Here is a 19377-nt window from a genome sequence, read left to right on the forward strand (position 1 = left end):
CTCTTCCCAAGAGCAGAGAGCAGTCTTAGTCACAATGAGACACACACAAGAATGGTCTGTCACAGACAAATGAGAGTAAGTGACCTCGCACCACTGATGGATCACAGTGCCACCCACATGGCATGGCATCCACCCCTTCTCAGTCCTGGACTCCTCCATGGCCCCGAGAACACAGTTACAGCAGGACCACTCCAGGCATGTGACGTACTGATAAAGGACTTTTCCACAGATACCACAGAACAATACCTTGCAATTACTGGGGGATGGTGGTGGGGAGGATAATGATGTTAATTAACCAGAGTCACGTGGAAGAAGGGCCTTGTAGACACACACGCCAGCTGGCCCAGAGGTGGTGGTGACGTTTTGCCAGTGCTCTTTCCTACTGGGTCTGAGACCACAAAACCAGGTAACTGAATGAAGGAACCCCAAAGGAGTGGCTGACATGGTGGCAGTGATCCTAAGGGTCGCCCAGTGCAGCGGTGCTCAGCCTCTGCACCACATAAACATGTGGGCACCTCCCTGGTGGTCCAGTGGTTAATGCAGGTTCGATCCCTGGTCTGGGACGATCCCACGTGCCTCGGGGCAATTAAGCCCGTTCACCACAACTACTGAGCGTGTGCTCTAGAGCCCTTCTAGCCACAACTACTGAGCCCATGCTCTAGAGCCGGTGCTTCAAAACAAGAGACAGCCACTGCAGCAAGTAGTCCGTGCACTGCAACTAGAGAGGAGCCCCCACTCTCCACAACTGGAGAAAGCCCACCGGCGGCAACGAAGACCCAGTGCAGACAAAACCGAATTAGTTAAAGTTGTTTTAAAAATTAAAAAAGATCCTCAAGTGCCTGGCATACCTCAAACCAGATAAAAAAAGTAATGTCTGGGAAGGTGGACCAGTAATCACTGGGGCTTCTGAAACCACCCCCAGGGGAGTCCAAATGTTCAGGGGATGTTGAAAACCACCCAATGAGAGGACGTGCCGGGTAAAAAAGCAGGAAGCAGCCCCGCCCACCGGTCTCCTTACCTCACCAAGGTGTCACTGCCTGCCCCCGCTGGGCTGTAATAGAGCACGTTCTCCAAGGACAGTGAGAACTTCAGCCCCTCTGCCTCCGAGATATACAGGTTGGTGCGGTTGTTACTGTGACTGACACACACAAACACCTGGTCCTCGGAGGCGTCCGCGATGTAATATTCCTTTGGCATCAAAAAATTAAAAAGACACAAGTCAAAAAAAACACATATGCCCTGTGGAAGGTCCCTTTGCACACGCAAGCAAGGGCTTCTCAGTGTCCCAGGGAAGAGGGCAGTCTTGGAGCCCACGAGAGCCTCCTGGTCTTGGGAAAGAAGCTTGGCTGACTCTCCTTAGAGACCCTAAGGCTGTTCTGTGGCTAAAGCAGACCCCTTATCGGCAGATGGGGCACAAAATAAGAATGGGCTTTGAACTCCAAAAATGACCTAGAAATCACTTTTAACGTAATGATGTCTCCCTATCGTTACTACAAAGCATAATGCAAATTAATGTGCATTTCCTTCCCTCTCATTTCCTCTAAGATGACCACAGGAAGGCAGAGCCCAGAGAAAGCAAAGAACTGACAAACGTGTTCTCCATCACATACTCCTCTGAGCTACTAATCCTCCATCACACCAGGCCCTGGCATCAAGGCCTTCAAATGCCACCTCCTCCCCATGGTCACTTCTCCAATGACCCAGCTCACACTGACCTTTCCTATGGTTCTCTATGTCTTAACACAGGCTGCACAGTCAAGCCTTTGACTGTACATGGTTTCTTTCTCTGCTCTGTTCTCGGACTCTCCAACCCATCTGTTTCTAAAAGGGTGAGACTCCAATTCTGTCCCCTTATGGAACCTCGCCATCTGTGAGCAACACAGCAGGTACTTAATGAATAACTGCTGCTGTCCCTACCCTCCCATTCCTTCAGCACGGGCACACTGAGCCCATTGACTCTGGCTCCAAACCTCTCTGCCAATCCTTCTCCACTTCAAGCAAATTAAGGCTCCCATTCAGCTCCACTTCAAAAAGTGAAGAGGGGAAAAAACAGACCAAGATGCCCAAAAGCATAGAGACTAATCTAGAAAGTGACTCCAGGGAGCCTCCATCAAATATCCTCCCCCCATCACCCTCCCCCTGACCTCTGCCTGAGGACACCAGCACTCCCCCGCCCTCCACCGCAGACCCCACTCACATTAATAGGATGTCTTGTGACAAACTGGGCTGCTCGCATGGGCTTCCGGCCAAAGGAGACCCAGAGCTGGACAGAGGATGGTTGTGGACTGCCGAAGAGATGCTGCCAAGGAAGAGGAGGAGAAAAATATCAACTGTACCATATGATAATCATTCAGAAAAAGTGTAAAAGGAAACAGGAAAGTCAGATCCCTCTGATTCTACTAAAAACACTGAAGAGTGTTACCACAAATGCACATTTTGCAATGTTTGCCGTCACTGGGCAGCCTGGGCTGTACCACTATATCCTAGATACCTGGTCTGCAATAGATACAGACACTTCAGGCACTACATGAAGAGAAAGGACAAAGTATGAAGGGAGAACTTGAGCTTGGGGAGGGGGCAGGGGCTGCCAAAGCTTAAGCAGAGAGCGAAAGGGAGAGGGCTGTGTGATGAGGCTGGAGAGACAAGCTGGGCAGAACATACAGCCCCCAAACCACCAGAGGGTGAGGTCCGCCACACACCTGATATGCATACAAAACACATCCTCTTCCCCTTTCTACTATTTCTAGATCACAAGGATCCCCGAGTCATAGGGCTTTAATTTTTACCAACAGTTGAAGGAATTGTCACTGATTCTATTTTTCAGTCTTTTAATCCTTCTCATTGATTAGGGTCTCTTGCTACAATATATTTTCTTTGGTAGAGACAGAGTACTCCATGGGATGCTGACCACCCACGTGACGCTGGTTACACTGTGTTTCAGGGATATTAATCACAGCTGGGAGCTTGCTCATGTGTGTAAAAGCGCTAGATTCAGAGTTAGCGCTCAATTTCTCTATGTTCCAATTTCTGTGTGCTTAGTCGCTCAGTCGTGTCCGACTCTTTGCGATCCCATGGACTGCAGCCCGCCAGGCTCTGCTGTCCGTGGGGATTCTCTAGGCAAGAAAATAGGAGTGGGTTGCCATTCCCTGCTCCAGAGGATCTTCCCAACCCAGGGATCAAACCCACGTCTCCCACATTGCAGGTGGATTTTTTACCATCTAAGCCACCAGGGAAGCCTAGGTTCCAGTGTATCCCTCTATAAATTGAGAAGCTGATTTGAATGAGGACTTTGGGTACGGGTTTAAATGATCCAGGAACTCCATAAATATATATGCAAATTTTGCATGTGGATGCACTCACTCACTGTGCTGGGAGGATACAGACATTTCAGAAGTTTCTCAAAAGGGCCAGTGATCCAAAAGAGAATAAGAAACACTGCAAAGGCTCTACGTGTCTCTTTCCAGTTCTACAAGTCTGTGACCGGAAACTTGAAGGCCAATATTGCACGTCTAGGAGAACAGACAGGGAGGCCCATCCTCGTGTGGACATCTTCATGGGCATGGCTATCATCCGACCTGAATGTCAGGATCCCCAGCCAGAAATGGTGAGTTTGGCTTCACTTATCCTTGACTATGTTGCTACTGTTTATTACAGATTTTTAACTCCTACAGAGTATAGAAGATTTCAAGTTTCCCTTTTTTTTTGATGTCATGTTTCCTTGACTATAATATGACAACTGCTAAATACTCCATGCCCATGGATGTCTAACAAATTTTGTGAAGAGCAAGCTGATGAAGGTGAAGTTGTTTTCTATTCACCTGAGCAGCTGAATGTACACACACACACACACTTTTTCCAAGCCACCACTGAACACTGGTTAAAAGTAGTTTGTTTTAAAGAAGCCAGGCCGAGAAGTACAGAAGACTGCCTTCCCAAAATGGCACCCTGAAAACTGCATAATAGCCTGTCCTCAGTATGGGGCTATAGAAACGATGGATTGATTAAAAACACAAAATGCATCACCCGAGTGAGAGAGTTCCCAAAATTGCTATGTATAAATTCCAAAAGCCCTCCTTAAGTCAATAAAGTTTTATAGCTATGTATCAAGGTCAGATGATTTAAGCCACCCTATATAAATCCTTAGAATATATATAAATAAACAGAAGCAGAAGATAGTAAGAAGAGGCGGCAAGAATACACAGAAGAACTGTACAAAAAAGATCTTCACAACCCAGATAATCATGAAGATGTGATCACTCACACTCACCTAGAGCCGGACATCCTGTGAAGTCAGGGGGGCCTTAGGAAGCATCACTATGAACAAAGCTAGTGGAAGTGATGGAATTCCAGTTGAGCTGTTTCAAATCCTAAAAGATGATGCTGTGAAAGTGCTGAACTCAATATGTCAGCAAATTTGGAAAACTCAGCAATGGCCACAGGCCTGGAAAAGGTCAGTTTTCATTCCAATCCCAAAGAAAGGCAATGCCAAAGAATGCTCAAACTACCACACAATTGCACTCATCTCACACACTAGTAGAATAGTGGTCAAAATTCTCCAAGCCAGGCTTCAGCAATACATGAACCGTGAACTTCCAGATGTTCAAGTTGGTTTTAAAAAAGGCAGAGGAGCCAGAGATCAAATTGCCAAAATCCACTGGATCATCGAAAAAGCAAGAGAGTTCCAGAAAAACATCTATTTCTGCTTTATTGACTATGCCAAAGCCTTTGACTGGATCACAATAAGCTGTGGAAAATTCTGAAAGAGATGGGAATACCAGACCACCTGACCTGCCTCTTGAGAAACCTATATGCAGGTCAGGAAGCAACAGTTAGAACTGGACACGGAACAAAAGACTGGTTCCAAATAGGAAAAGGAGAACGTCAAGGCTGTATATTGTCACCCTGCTTATTTAACTTACATGCAGAGTACATCATGAGAAACGCTGGGCTGGAAGAAGCACAAGCTGGAATCAAGATTGCCAGGAGAAATATCAATAACCTCAGATATGCAGATGACACCACCCTTATGGCAGAAAGTGAAGAGGAACTAAAGAGCCTCTTGATGAAAGTGAAAGAGGAGAGTAAAAAAGTTGGCTTAAAGCTCAACATTCAGAAAATGAAGATCATGGCATCCGGTCCCATCACTTCATGGCAAAGAGATGGGGAAACAGTGGAAACAGTGGCTGACTTTATTTTGGGGGGCTCCAAAATCACTGCAGATGGTGATTGCAGCCATGAAATTAAAAGACGCTTACTGCTTAGAAGGAAAGTTATGACCAACCTAGATAGCATATTCAAAAGCAGAGACATTACTTTGCCAACAAAGGTCCCATCTAGTCAAGGCTATGGTCTTTCCAGTAGTCATGTATGGATGTGAGAGTTGGACTGTGAAGAAAGCTGAGCGCCAAAGAACTGATGCTTTTGAATTGTGGTGTTGGAGAAGATTCTTGAGAGTCCCTTGGACTGCAAGGAGATCCAACCAGTCCATCCTAAAGGAAATAAACCCTGAATATTCATTGGAAGGACTGATGCTGAAGCTGAAACTCCAATATTTTGGCAACCTGATGCGGAGAGCTGACTCATTTGAGAAGACCCTGATGCTGGGAAAGATTGAGGGCAGGAGGAGAAGGGGATGACAGAGGATGAGATGGTTGGATGGCATCACCAACACAATGGACATGGGTTTGGGTGGACTCCGGGAGTTGGTGATGGACAGGGAGGCCTGGCGTGCTGCGGTTCATGGGGTCGCAAAGACTCGGACACGACTGAGTGACTGAACTGGAACTAGAACTACACACGGATATCAGTGAAACATTTTTTTATGCTTTATGTTTTTTCACTACTTCCTACTGCAGTTATACCTGAGAAAGGAGCCATTTCTCTCAGTGACACTCAAGCCCATCATTAGCTTTTGTTTGTTCGTTTCTTGGGTTTGTTTTGTTTGGCTGTGCCACACAGCATGCAGGATCTTAGTTCCCCCGCCAGGGATCAAACCCATGGCCCCTGCATTGGGAGCACAGAGTCTTAACCACTGGACCAACAGGGAAGGCCAAGCCCATCACCAGTTATATGTTCTTAAAGATGATTGCTGGGAGACCTGAGAAGTGAGAATAGATAGCAAGATATAAATCCAAGAGTACTAAGGTCATGAAAAACCTCTAAATACATCCATCCCACTTTATTCTGAGAGAAGTATTCCTAAGTCTGGATAGTTAGGTTCACTTCTAAAGCATTTGTAGGCAAGTTAGTGTAATATTTTACCACCACCAAGAAAAGTGTTAACAATAAAACTATGACACACTATTAACTGTAAGATGTATTTCTTCAACCATTGTCAATGCTGAATTTCTCTTTATCGTTATTATAGGAGTAAGAGACTGTATGCTCACGAAAAATCCAACAGTACAGACAGGTATAAGGTAAAATGCAGATCCATTTCTTCTCATAAGATGCTCCGTGCCACCACCCGTGAGCATATTTACACAGTGACAGACGTTGTGCCACTCACCACAACATCCACCAGCCCTTTCCTCCTTAGCAAACCCTGACAACCACCCAAATAAAAGCCGAAGGCTCTCTTTCTTTTGGACAACTCTGTGTGGTCGTGTTACTAAGGACCAGTCAATGAGACATGAACAGACTATTGTGCTGGGTTTCAAGGAAAGCTGTTGAAAGGGACTGAACCAGCTGGGAGGGTCCTATTGCAGCCTTTCTATCTGTCCTCATTCTTCCCGACTCCAACAGACTCGAAGCCTAGAGTAAATGTCAGGGACCATGAGGGAGAGTGTGGAAATTATTCCTTTGGATGGTCAAATAGCAAGATAGAGGCTTGGGGACTTCCCCAGTGGTCAGGCCTATGCTCTTCCAATGCAGGGGACACAAGTTCAATTCCTGGTCAGGGAAATGCCACATGGGTGGCCAAAAAATTAAGAAAAAGAGGCCTTGGTCCCCAGGAACACCTGGGCACCAACATGCCAGCCCTAGCTTTAGGCAGCACTAAAGAGAGAAAAATAAACCTCCGTCTTGGCGAAGTCGCTTTTATTTCTAGTCTGTTAAGAGTAGCCAAACACATTGCCAAATTGATATATGCAAATTTCTTTTTCACATACAACTGGATCATGATAGAAATTGGCTGTGTAACTCATGAGAGAAATGGTATTATGTAACACTTTTTTCATTAACAGAGTATCTTACTGTTCTACAATTTAACTTTTTCCATCAGCAGTGTATCTTAGACATCTTTGATTTAACAGCTATTAATGGCCATTTAGGTTATTTAGAAGCACTCTGCAATGAACGTACTTGTATGAATTACCTTTTTCACAGCTACAGGAGAAAATCTGTAAGATGCATTATTAGAATTCCTAGGTCAAATTTTCCATTTTGACAGGATAAATGGCCTTCCTGAAAGGCTATTCCAGTTAATACTTATCTACCAGCACACATACTGTCACCAACAACTAGGAATTATTTAAATGTTTTAATTTACAGCAATATTATAGGGCCTGTGAATTCATAGCAAGATATTTTTCATTTGGTGTTTTCATTTCTGATAAGTAAAAAACAAATATAAGAATCTGAATAATCTGAATTTCAAAGCCTGAGTTTACATTTATGCTTCAGATTAAGTCAATAGCCAAAAAAAAAGGGGGGGGGGTGTGGAGAAGAGAGCAGAAGAGAACTAAATATGATATATTCTTGCCAAGGGAAGGCCAAAAGATGTCACAGTGATCTATTCAACTGAAAGTTTCAGATAAAATTGGTGGGAGAAATGAGGGACCCAAGGCAGGTGGCAGACAAGGACATGGGGGCAGAAGCACCTGGGCTGTAACACTTGGTGCCACTTTCTCTTCGAAGCAGTAACAAAGTTTCAGCAAAATATCATTCCCCTTCACGTTATCTATGCCTAACAATAGATAAAATGATATAGCTGAGATTTAGTTTAAAATAGTCCAAGGAAAAATAAGTAGTGCATAGACAGTTGAAAAGAGATTAGCAAACGCAGATACTCTTGAGACTGAATAAAGGCACAAGGAGAGGTCATATCAGCACAAAAAAAAAATTTTTTTTTTGTAAATGTGGAAATAATAAAAAGTTTGCAGAGTTAATATTAACTGAAAGCACTTCTGAAATGGCAGAGGAAAGAACTCTAAAAATCCACTCATCCATGCGAACAACAAGAGCACTGACAAAAATTCTCAAAATCAACTTTTTCAGAATCCTGAAAATTAAATAAAAGCTTGCAAAAATTCAAGAGGCATTTATTCAAGACAATGACTGAAGCTCAGCAAGAACGGTGAACTTGGTGATGTTTCAACTTGTCCTAATCCCAACCCTTCTTTCTCTAGCTGAGGTACTAGTAGCGTGGGAAACCCACAGCGTCACAGCCACAATCGCTATGAAAACCAGCAGCCCAGGAGAGGACAGAACAGGTTTGGAGCTCCCCAAATGCCCCACAGCCAGAGGACTGTCAGATTTTATCTGCCTGGTGCCTCGCTTGATAGCTGCATTCTCAGGTCGTCTCCTTAAATAACCTGACTCAGTTCTCTCTACACACAGACCTACAGCCTGGGCATTTACGGGAAACACCGACAAGTGGTGTTTTAACACCACATCTGCCAGAGAAACATTAACACTTGGAGCTCACAAAGGGTGAACTAAAAAGCATAAAAGGAAAAATGGGAGAAGATGTTCATAAGAGGCCTTGATAAGCTCTGAAACATTCCAAGGAATTTACAAGGTCACGCGCATGCAGGGCTGTGTTTTGCTCAGGAAAGAATGGAAAGGGCCTAATTCCTCACGTCTGGTTAATAATCTTGGGTCTCCACACAAACAAGAAGTGAAGACTAAGGCAGCGCTGGAGAAGGCACCGAAGGCATGCCGCCAACACACACTCAGAGGCCTCAGCAAAGGCCAACAGACTGGCTGAAAGCGCTTTAGGAAATCACTGCTCACCAGCTGAGCACTAATGGTCAGGACTTCACTGCCACACCCACTGACGGATGCAAAATTTACAAAATTAATGCAGGAAACTCACAACACAAAACCCAAAAAAGGCAACAACAAAAAGCCCTGGGAAGGATTACCCTGATGTGAAGAGTTGCCACAGTATATCACTTAAAATATCTGGTTTTTTCAAAAAATTTTTCAAAAAATGAAAAGCAAACACAACAGTCACTACAACCTATTCTTGAGGAAGGCCAGATGCCAGACCTAACCTTCAAATCCTCCATCCTAAACGGAAATAACACATCAAGAATTTAAAAGAGGGGCTTCCCTGGTGGTCCAGTGGTTAAGACCCAACACTTCCAATGCAGGGGGTGTGGGTTCAATCCCAAGTCAGGGAACTAAGATCCCACATACCTCAAGGTGCAGCAATTAATAATAATTATTATAATAATGTCGAGAATAGGCAAATCCATAAGGCAGAAAGTAGATTCCTGGTTGCCAGGGGCTGGAAGGAGAGAGGAGTACAAAGTATTGCTAGTGGGTATAAGGTTTCCTTCACAGGTCACGACAACGCTCTGGATTTAGATGGTGGTGAACAATTCCTGACCTTATGAACATACTAAAAATCACTGAACTGTACACTTTACAAGGGTAAATGTTACAGGATATGAATCATATCTCAATACTGGTATTATAAAAAATCAATTTGAAATGTATTGGTATTATAGTCTCCTTTTTAATCCGTAAACACGTTTGAACTTTATTGTTGCATATGGAGTAACAAGCATTAGGTACTTATACCTATGTCTACGTTCGGATACACTTAAGCAATGTCATAATTAAAATAATTTGTCAATGCTTGGATTTTGGCTGGTTATCCTAAAAGTCACACTTCAATTGTGGTCAGTTAACCTCTCATGTAGAAGCCCACAATTCTGAGGCAATTACTAGGTTTTTGTGTTAACTCTATTAGCATTAGGGACTTAAAAATAGCATAACGATGGTTAGAAGTCGGTTTCCAATAGTGAAATTAGTGGTCGGTTGGTCAGAATAGTGAAAGTACAATTGAGCTCTCTCAGGAAATCTGTGGCATGCAAGATGTCTGAATGAGCCCTAATATCACAAAAAGACGGGGCTTCCCAGGTGGCTCCGTGGTAAAGAATCTGCCTGCCAATGCAGGAGACCCAGGAGATCCAGGTTCAGTCCCCGGGAAGATCTCCTGGAGGAGGACATGGCAACCCACTCCAGTATTCTTGCCTGGAGAATCCCATGGACAGAGGAGCCTGGGGGGCTACAGATCATGGGGTCACAAGAGTCAGACATGATTGAGGCAACTGAGCGCTCACACACCCATCCCAAAGATAAGACCATGGCGTGTAAAGGGCACAGCAACTTAGGGAGGCCTGTCGCCTGAACTCTCGGGGGATACACCGCAGGTTCATCTAGTGCAAGCTCCTGCACTAGAGGATTCTAGCTGCCTAACGCCAACTGAAAGGGGAACAGAATCCTGCCTCTACAACAATAGTTGGCAAACTTTTTCTGTAAAGGTCCGCACAGAAGTACTTTAGCCTGTGTGGGCCATCCCGCTTCTATGCAACGATTCATTTCTGCCACTCTAACATGAATGCAGCAATGGATGACACACACCAAATGAGCATGCCTGTGTTTCAATAAAACTTTACTGACAAAACCAAAGAGCATGTTTGCCAAGCCTGCCCGAGAACACCGTCTGCACCCTGCCAAGCTGTGGCTGCCATCACTTGTAAGGAGACTGCATCAAGCCCATGCATCAAGCATTGGCTCACTGCTGTACTTCGGGCAAGAAATGTCTGAGCCTGCCTTTCAGGAGAGGCTGGGAATGAAGCTGGAGAGTGAAGCAGCCAAGCCTCACATCCTTCCAACTTTCTGGCAACTACTGTTACCTACAGGAAGCACCTACCAGCTGTGTCTCACCAAGTTCACAAACTAACGTTAGCCCCTTTGCAGAGGTGCCTCTCTGTTGCTTTAAAGGCCCCATCGGAACTTCCCTGGTGGTCCAGTGGCTAAGTCTCCGTGGTCTCAATGCAGGAGCCCAGGTTTGATCCCTAGTCAGAGAACTGGATCCCACACGCCACAACTAAGAGTCTGCATGCCACAGCTAAAGAAAGATTCTGCCTCCTGCAACTGGAAGATCCCACATGCTGCAACTCAGATGCTGCATAGCAGCCAAGTAAATAAATATTCTTAAAAAATAAATCCCCCTGGAGGAAACATGGCAGCCCACTCCAGTATTCCTGCCTGGAAAACCCATGGACAGAGAAGCATGGCTGGCTGCAGCTCATGAGGGCACAAATTATTAAAGGCCCTATCATTTGGTGTGACTAGTAGTAAGTATATGAACTTCATGTCAAAAGCCAAGGAATAAAAAAAATTGATGGGCATCAGATACAAAGCACTCATGAAATAAGAGCCAGGCCAGGAGGGCCCCAGGGGGTTCTGGAGACTTGGAAACCAGCCCCAGTCCAGAGCCCAGTTGGCTGCCCTAACATTTCTAAAAAACTAACTTGCAAGCAATTGGAATCAGTCACACTGCTGGAAAAAGGCAAAAAAGTTAATCACCCCAAAGCAGTTTTCTGTCATTTTGCAATTATTTTCTTGACTTTCCTAAATTGATTTGAATCCGGTTAACATTAAAGTCGAATCATTGGGAACTCACTGGAAAAGACCCTGACGCTGGGAAGACTGAAGGCAGGAGAAGGGGATGACAGAGGAAAGGGGACGACAGAGGACAAGATTGTTGGATGGCATCACCGACTCAGTGGACACGAGTTTGAGAAAACTCCGGGAAACACTGAAGGACAGGGGAGCCTGGCGTGCTGCAGTCCATGGGGTCACAAAGAGCTGGAACAAACATTAAAGTCATTCGGAATTCCCCAAATCCAGCACCTACAGTGCTGGGAACACCCCAGATAAGAAGTAAGGTGGAGGTGCAGACCTCAACATGCCTACTGATAGAGTTATCCAACCAGGGCCAATGTCATATATCCTTATGGCTTAAGACTCTAATATATTAAGCAGAAAAATACCTATTTTCTCATCCACTGCCAGTGGCATCTCTCCTCTCAACCTACCCACTGAGGAATGTCCCTTTGATGATATAATTACCATCCAAAGCTCCTGCATATACAAGTCTTCAGGGAAGAATGTCTCAAATTTTAGAGATTCTTGGGCATCCCAGGGATTCTCAGGGGGGTAGGGGGGAGAATATGCATGGGGGCCAAGCCATCTGCATTTTTAACCAGGGCCCTTGCTGATGCTGACGCAGGTGATTCTAAGACATCACTTCCAGGTGGTAGCCTAGTTTGTCTCACCTGGAGCCTCCAGCTAACACCACTGACCTTGGAATCTGGTGGTCCGTCCATCTGCTGAAGGAAGAAGTCAACACAACTACAGTTTTGCCACCAATACCATGTAAATCAATAAGCCACACACAAGAGGGGAGAGTTATAACAAAAGAACCAATAATTTAATGTCCCCCAACCCTATCCCATGCTCCCAGTAAAAAAGCCCAGTAGCCTAATCTTTCTAAATTAGGCCAAGATTCATTCAACTCTATTGTACATGTTATATATCAAGCATTGTGCAAAATACTGGGTACTGTATCAGTGTGGCTCAGACAGACATGGCCCCTGATCCTACCACTGGCCAGAAACAGTACAGAAACCACCATCGGCACTCGGCAAAGCAGGTATGTCTGCAAAACAGATGGAGCTTTGAGGTCAGAAAGAAGAGTACAGAAAGCGCCAAATGGGATATATCTTATTCTTGGGTGTGAGATCTAGAAATAATAGGGATAAAGGAATGCAAGATAATGCTCTACCTCAGCCCCACTCGACTCAGTCTGTAAAAGAAATCTGGGAATCACTCCTTGGGCCTTAAAATTAAGAAATTAAAATCACAAAAGGCACAAGCCCAAGAAACTAAAACAAAAAAAGACCTATGAGGCCCCACACACCTGGAGGTATCAGTCCTCAGGCCTGACCTCTCACCTCCGCATTCCCAGCACACCCCAGCCCCAAGCAACTCAAGGATGCTTGTGTTCCTGGGCCGCTCTGTGTACATGTGCACATGTATGTGTGTGTAAGAGAAAGAGACAGGCAAGGCAGAAAGCAAATGATCCAGGGAGTGTCTCAAGGCAAACAGCCTGTCAGAAGAAAATCTGCAGTAGTTTAGTGGTTTTAAAAAACCTTGTTCAAGGTGTGTAATGGGGAACCCCTCTGGCCTTCAGCCTCTCACCTCTTCTCTCCTGATTTCAACCTCACTCCCTGCTTTCCCTTTAGGGGAGATCCTCTCTCTACCCTAGAACCTACCAAGGGGACTGACCTGCTTCTGCTTGGCCAGCTACCAATCATATAAATAAGTGAGAACCTGAAGGAAAACATGACATCTGGTTTTAGCCCTTAAGGTTTAACAGCGAAAAGAGTAACCTCTCAGGCACAGAGGAGACTGTCAGAGCCTGAGGTCAAGGAGGCACCAGCCGCAAAACGCATTACGAAAGCGAGCTCACCTCCCTCCAGCTAGAGCAGCCCAACTGACTCTTGGCCAGGCCTGGCTTTTTCCTTTACTCAAGGGGAAGTATGGTTGCAACTTGATACAGCTGCAAGGCAAGTCCCGTTAAATAATCAACTGTGGTTTTGAATGAGCAAGCCCTCCATTTCAGCATGTGGCTCCAACACATAAAATCAAGGAGAAGATTTTCCCAAAGGCTGAGAGTTAAGCTACTTACTGACAGCTGGAAGCTTAATTACTACTTTTCTTAGAGCATTAACTCCCACTAGCCAATGACTACACATTCTATTAGCCATGTAGATGAACATGTGTCCAAACCTCCCGAAGAAATGGGCCTGAGTTGAAGAGAATTCAGTAGTAGGATTAAAGAAAAAGCCACTTAGCCCCATCCCTCCTTTCTGTGTTCTTCCATTGGGATTTCAAGAAATGTGTGTTTGTCAAGGATGCTCGGACCAGGAAAAGACCAAATTCCTAGCGCCCAGAGACCCTCTGAGTGGCTATATAAGTGTTTCCACCCCTTGACCTTTCAGAACCTTCCAGGCCCCTTGGGAACGTCCATCTATGTCCAGCACCTACAATTAACCCCCACCCCCACATCCCTGCTTGTACAAACCCCCCCCGCAGCCCGATCCCAGAACGCCCAGCCTCAGAAAGGAAACACAAAAGCAGTTTAATCCTCAATGCTTTCAACTCACCACCACCTTGGTGGCAAACATGTACTTGTCCCGCAGCTGGAAGTCCCTCACTTCCTCCAGGATCACCTCCAGGTTTTCCCGAGACTGGAAGAAATCTGTGCTTCGGAAAACTGTGGAATAGCCAGAGGGTTCGTGCCGTTCCACGTAGATGGTGTTTGGCTTGTCGTAGGGATCGATTCCCCTGGAAGAAAAAACAAAGTGGCTGTCGTCATCTCCACGTTGAGGCATGGAGGTCCAGCCATGCAGACCATCAGCGAGGACTCAGGGCCACCGTGGTGGCAGCTGCGAGTGTCTGTGGCTCTCTGTGCTGCAAACCCTGCCCTTTGGTGGCTCCTTGGCTCAGGAAAGAGGGGAAGAAACTGCCACTTGTGCACAGTATCTTCTGCTGGGACGGTTGTTCACAAGGCAGCCTGGGTTTTGCTCCAGGCAAGCCTGGGCTGTGCTGGAGTGAAGGGAACGGAAGGAAAAGTGAAAGGCAAGTGTTTCAGAATCAGTGAGCAATGAACTGCTTGCACGAGGCTGTCACCAAGCTTCTGGCCTCAAGCTGTGAACTGCAGAGGAATGAAGGAGCGTTTGTCCCCAGGATGCTATGTCCTCAGTGGAACAGCTCTGGAGGAAACCACAGGAGGAACCTGTGACCCGCCCCCCTACCTTCTAACAGACGCTGCCCTCCCTGTCTGTCCCGTGCCATTGTCACAGATCTGTGCAACCAGCGTTCATCCGATCAGCGCAGGTTCACCTCCCACGAGGCTCCTTCACAAACTCTTTCTCGCACACGCTGATCTTCAGTAATGCAGGGCTCACCCCTCCCTCTGTGCTCCCGCCACACCATCCCCCTCTGCCCGGATGTCCTCTGCACAGACACTGATCTGCACACCTAAATCCTACTTGTCTTCTGAGGCCAAGTGCAAGTCCCCTTCCTCCAGGAAGCCCTCCCTCATGCCCTCTTCCTTCTCCCAAAACTAGCAATGCATCTCTGTAGCACTCAATTCCCAGTCTTTTCTATGAGTTTCAAACAAAGGCAGACACCTAGATTAAGTGGATTTTGGGATCAGACTCCTCACTTTACACACAGTCTCATTTCTCTCCCACTGTATTACATTGCCCACCATAATGTTTCTGTCTGAGCTTCCTAGACAGAGAACATACTCCTTTAAAGGCCAAGTCTTACATTTCTTTTGATCCTACAGAGTTCCTAGCTGCATTGATCTTTGCTGCAAGGATCCATGGACACTATACAGAAGCTCTTCCAAAATGAAAACTGTAGAGTGATCATATCAAACTACGTCGGAGAAGAATCTCTGCACTGGTGTGCCCCCAAAGAAGGCCCCCAAGAGCAGCCTGGGAGGACAGCTAACCTGCCCGAGTTTCCTGACATGCACAAGAAACATGGAAGCCAGGAGGACCTTTCAGCAAGTGGGAAAAACAGTTGAAGAAAACTGGAAGAGAGCTGCACATGAGGATGCAGTGAAGACCCAAGGAGAAGCAGGAGGACTCATTAACGTTAATCATTGCAAATGCCTCTGTACGGTCCTGTAGGCACGAAGGTTCTCGGGATAATGAAGACAATGACAAGAAATTCCTTCAAAGATGCATTGTCAAAAGCAAGTTTCAGGGACTTCCCTGGTGGTCCAGTGACGAACACTCCGTGCTCTCAATGCGGGGGTGGGGGGTGGGGACCCAGGTTCGAGCCCTGATCAGGGAACTAGATCCCACATGCCACAACCAAGAGTTTGCATGCAGCAACTAAAAGATTCTGCATACCGAGGGGAAAAAAAAAAGCAAGTTCCAAGGCAAGAAGCGAATGAAAAGAAAAGAAAGGAGTGAGGAAAAGAGAGACGAAAACAAAAACAAACAGCATTTTTTCCCATCGGGGGGCAGGGTGGGTAAGACTTCCCTTTGGCCCTACAATCTGGGGTCTTGGTTGGACACTAGAGAAACCAGCCTGTATCGACGTGAGAAACTAATGCTCATCATAAGATGCTCTGTGTGCACAGTGGGATTGGGGTGGGGGAGGACATGTTCTCTTTTCCACAATTAGAAGTACTGATTAAAGTACTTCCTCTACTCTAGAGGATATGCAAATTACAACACACAGGATATTTTTAAAAAGGCAGAGAGGAAGGGACCTTTATTCAGATATCTTGAGGCAGAGCTCATGCCTACTGTTCTTTCATAACCAAGAGCAGCAGCCAACAGCTAGAGATAGAAAGAGCTGTGACTTTCATACCAATTCTCTTTCGTATTCCACATCTGAACCTCCCATTTCGGAGAGCTGCTCCCCCTACAAATTCTTGTCCTTGGAAATCACTGGCCTCCCACTTTCCAGGCTCACTGACCCGGACTTACTGTTCTCTTTCCCCTCATTTGGAAATTCCAAGCCTTGCTCTGTGTCTGAGCACAGTCATTGGTCTTCGCCTGGCCTCCCTCGCCTCACAGCCCTTCTGGGATGCTGCACGGGGCCATCTCGGGAACCCATCCCCGTGGCTCATCCTGTCCTGTCTTGCCAATCTCCAGCTCTGGTTAACATGAATCACTGGTTTTCCCTCGCTGCTGCTGCTCCCAGGCTGCCAAGCCTTGTGAAACAAAGGGTGCCGTTATTCTCTGAGAGGTTAGCTTATGCGCTCACCTATTATGGCGAGTCCTAGGCGAAAATCCCCCCAAACAGCCTGAAATTTCCTGACTCCAGACATGTAATTATCTACAATAAGCCAGGCCAGCCCTTTCCCCTAAGATAACTATCTGCATGTCTGCACAGAGGCAGAAGGTTCAACACAAATTCCCAGATGTGAAGTTTTTCTGTTTAATAATCCTGCTGTTTTGCACTCTTAATACATGATTCTCTAAACTGAAAATAGAACAATTTGTCCCTTTAAAGTTCAAAGAAAGCAAAAAATAGTTTTAATGGTATTCCTTGGATAAAGGCTGTACTTGGATGAGATTGTGATTATAATTTCACTTATTCTACAACCTCTGCCCAAGGAAAATAATGAAAAAGTCAGAAACAGCTGCCTTCTATAACAAGGAAGTCAACTGAAGATACTCAGCTCTAAGGACCCTCTCTGCTCTATCCTTCTTTATTGTCCTTAATTACTAAGGAAGAAATAAGAACTCACTGACATTCCTCTTCAAAGTGACAACAAAAAGATGCAGATAGGATCCATATCTCATGGGAGACAAAATTTAAAGAAGATAAAACTACATGTAAAAGTCAAAAGACAAAGGACAAACTGGGAAATACAAATGAACACATTCATAAAACCTATCTCATATCACAAAGGACCAATCTCAAATATATAAAGAGCTCTTAGAAATCAATAATAAAGAGATGAACAATCCAATAGAAAAAGGGCTAAGGGCATGAACAGACATGTCCCCAAAAAAGAAGTAAAAGCAACCCTTGGAAGTAAAGTTATGACCATCCTAGACAGCATATTCAAAAACAGAGACATTACTTTGCCAACAAAGGTCTGTCTAGTCAAGGCTATGGTTTTTCCAGTAGTCATGTATGGATGTGAGAGTTGGACTGTGAAGAAAGCTGAGTGCCGAAGAACTGATGCTTTTGAACTGTGGTGTTGGAGAAGACTCTTGAGAGTCCCTTGGACTACAAGGAGATCCAACCAGTCCATTCTGAAGGAGATCAGTCCTGGGATTTCTTTGGAAGGAATGATGCTAAAGCTGAAACTCCAGTACTTTGGCCACCTCATGTGATGAGTTGACTCATCGGAAAAGACCCTGATGCTGGGAGGGACTGGGGGCAGGAGGAGAAGGGGACGACAGATGATGAGTTGGCTGGATGGCATCACTGACTCGATGGGCGTGAGTTTGAGTGAACTCCGGGAGATGGTGATGGACAGGGAGGCATGGCGTGCTGCGATTCATGGGGTCGCAAAGAGTTGGACACGACTGAGCAACTAAACTGAACTGACTTAAAAGATGTTCAAACTCACACATAAAAAGAAAAATGCAGGGACTTGCCTGGCAGTCCAGTGGTTAGGATTCTATGCTTCCAATGTAGGGTATGTGGGTTCAATTCCTGATAGTGGATCTAAGATTCCACATGCCACATGGTGTGGCCAAAAGACAAAAAAATTTTAAAAAGAAAGAAAAATGCATATTAAAATTAAACTGACACTAAAAGACTGACTGGACAAAGGCACAATTCTATGTTGTTGAGAATAAGTGAAACTTTTGACACTTTCTATAGGAAATTTGGCAAAGTTACAATCTCAATGATCCATTCACTGGGGATATACCAGTGCAAACCTGACAAAAGTCCATGCCCTGTTGGGACTTTTATTCTATTGAAGAAAGACAAATAAACAAGCATAATAAGAGTGTATTAAGATGTGATGAGTGCTGTGCAAGAAAAGAACAGATCAGGCTACAGCAGATTGGGAATGAGAGGGGAACAGTTGCAATTTTAATAGGATCCTTAGGAAAGACCCCCATCTAGAATGTTAGTCATTTAAGAAGACCTGAATGAGGTAGAGGAGCAAGTGTATCTTCAGCAAAAGCTTTCCAGGCAGAGGAAACAGCAAGTGCAGAAACTCCGTGGTGGGACTGGAGCTGGCATTTCATCTGAGAGAAACGATAACATGTAGAAGGGTTCGAAGCAGAAGAACATGATCTGACCTGGTTCTTTTTTAATATTTATGTATGTATTTATTTGACGGTGTCAGGTCTCAGCTGCAGCATGCAGGATCCAGGATGCATCATGTAGGATCTTTCTTTGCAGCACATGGACTCTCTAGTTGCAGCATGCAGGCTCCAGAATGTGCGGGCTTAGTTGTCCCATGGCATGTGGGATCTTAGTTTCCCAACCAGGGATGGAACCCACTTCTCCTATGTTGCAACGTGAATTCTTAACCACTGGTCCACCAGGGAAGTCCCCTGATCTGACCTATTTCCTAACAGGATCAACATGGCCGTGCTCTGAGAATGTTAGAAGAACAAAAGAAGCAGCAGAAAGACCTGCTGGATGACTAGTGAGTGACAGCAGTGGTTTGGAGTAAAGCAGTAGCTGGGGAGCGGATCTTGCATATGTACTGAAGGCAGAGCCAACAGGCTTTCCTGATGGACTGAACGTGAAGCAGGAAACAACAGAGAATCCGGGACGACTCACAGTTTTTGACCTGAGCACCTAGAAAGTGAAAAGGGGAAACGGAGAAGACCATACGAGTGG

The 19377-nt window shown here is 45.5% G+C and overlaps 1 protein-coding gene across 1 annotated transcript in view; it reads right to left on the reverse strand.

Annotated features, from left to right (window-relative positions):
* The window catches only part of SORL1 (sortilin related receptor 1), a 170357-nt gene that overhangs the window by 113317 nt on the left and 37663 nt on the right, over positions 1-19377 (reverse strand). The window contains exons 6-8 of the mRNA XM_070384065.1: positions 14193-14373; positions 2198-2299; positions 1019-1188 (exon numbers count right to left, since the gene is read on the reverse strand). Coding sequence (XP_070240166.1) covers positions 1019-1188; positions 2198-2299; positions 14193-14373 — 453 coding nt within the window. The remainder of the gene's footprint in view (positions 1-1018; positions 1189-2197; positions 2300-14192; positions 14374-19377) is intronic.

Source organism: Bos mutus, chromosome 15 (assembly GCF_027580195.1).
Source record: "Bos mutus isolate GX-2022 chromosome 15, NWIPB_WYAK_1.1, whole genome shotgun sequence".
In the NCBI taxonomy this organism is placed as follows: domain Eukaryota; kingdom Metazoa; phylum Chordata; class Mammalia; order Artiodactyla; family Bovidae; genus Bos; species Bos mutus.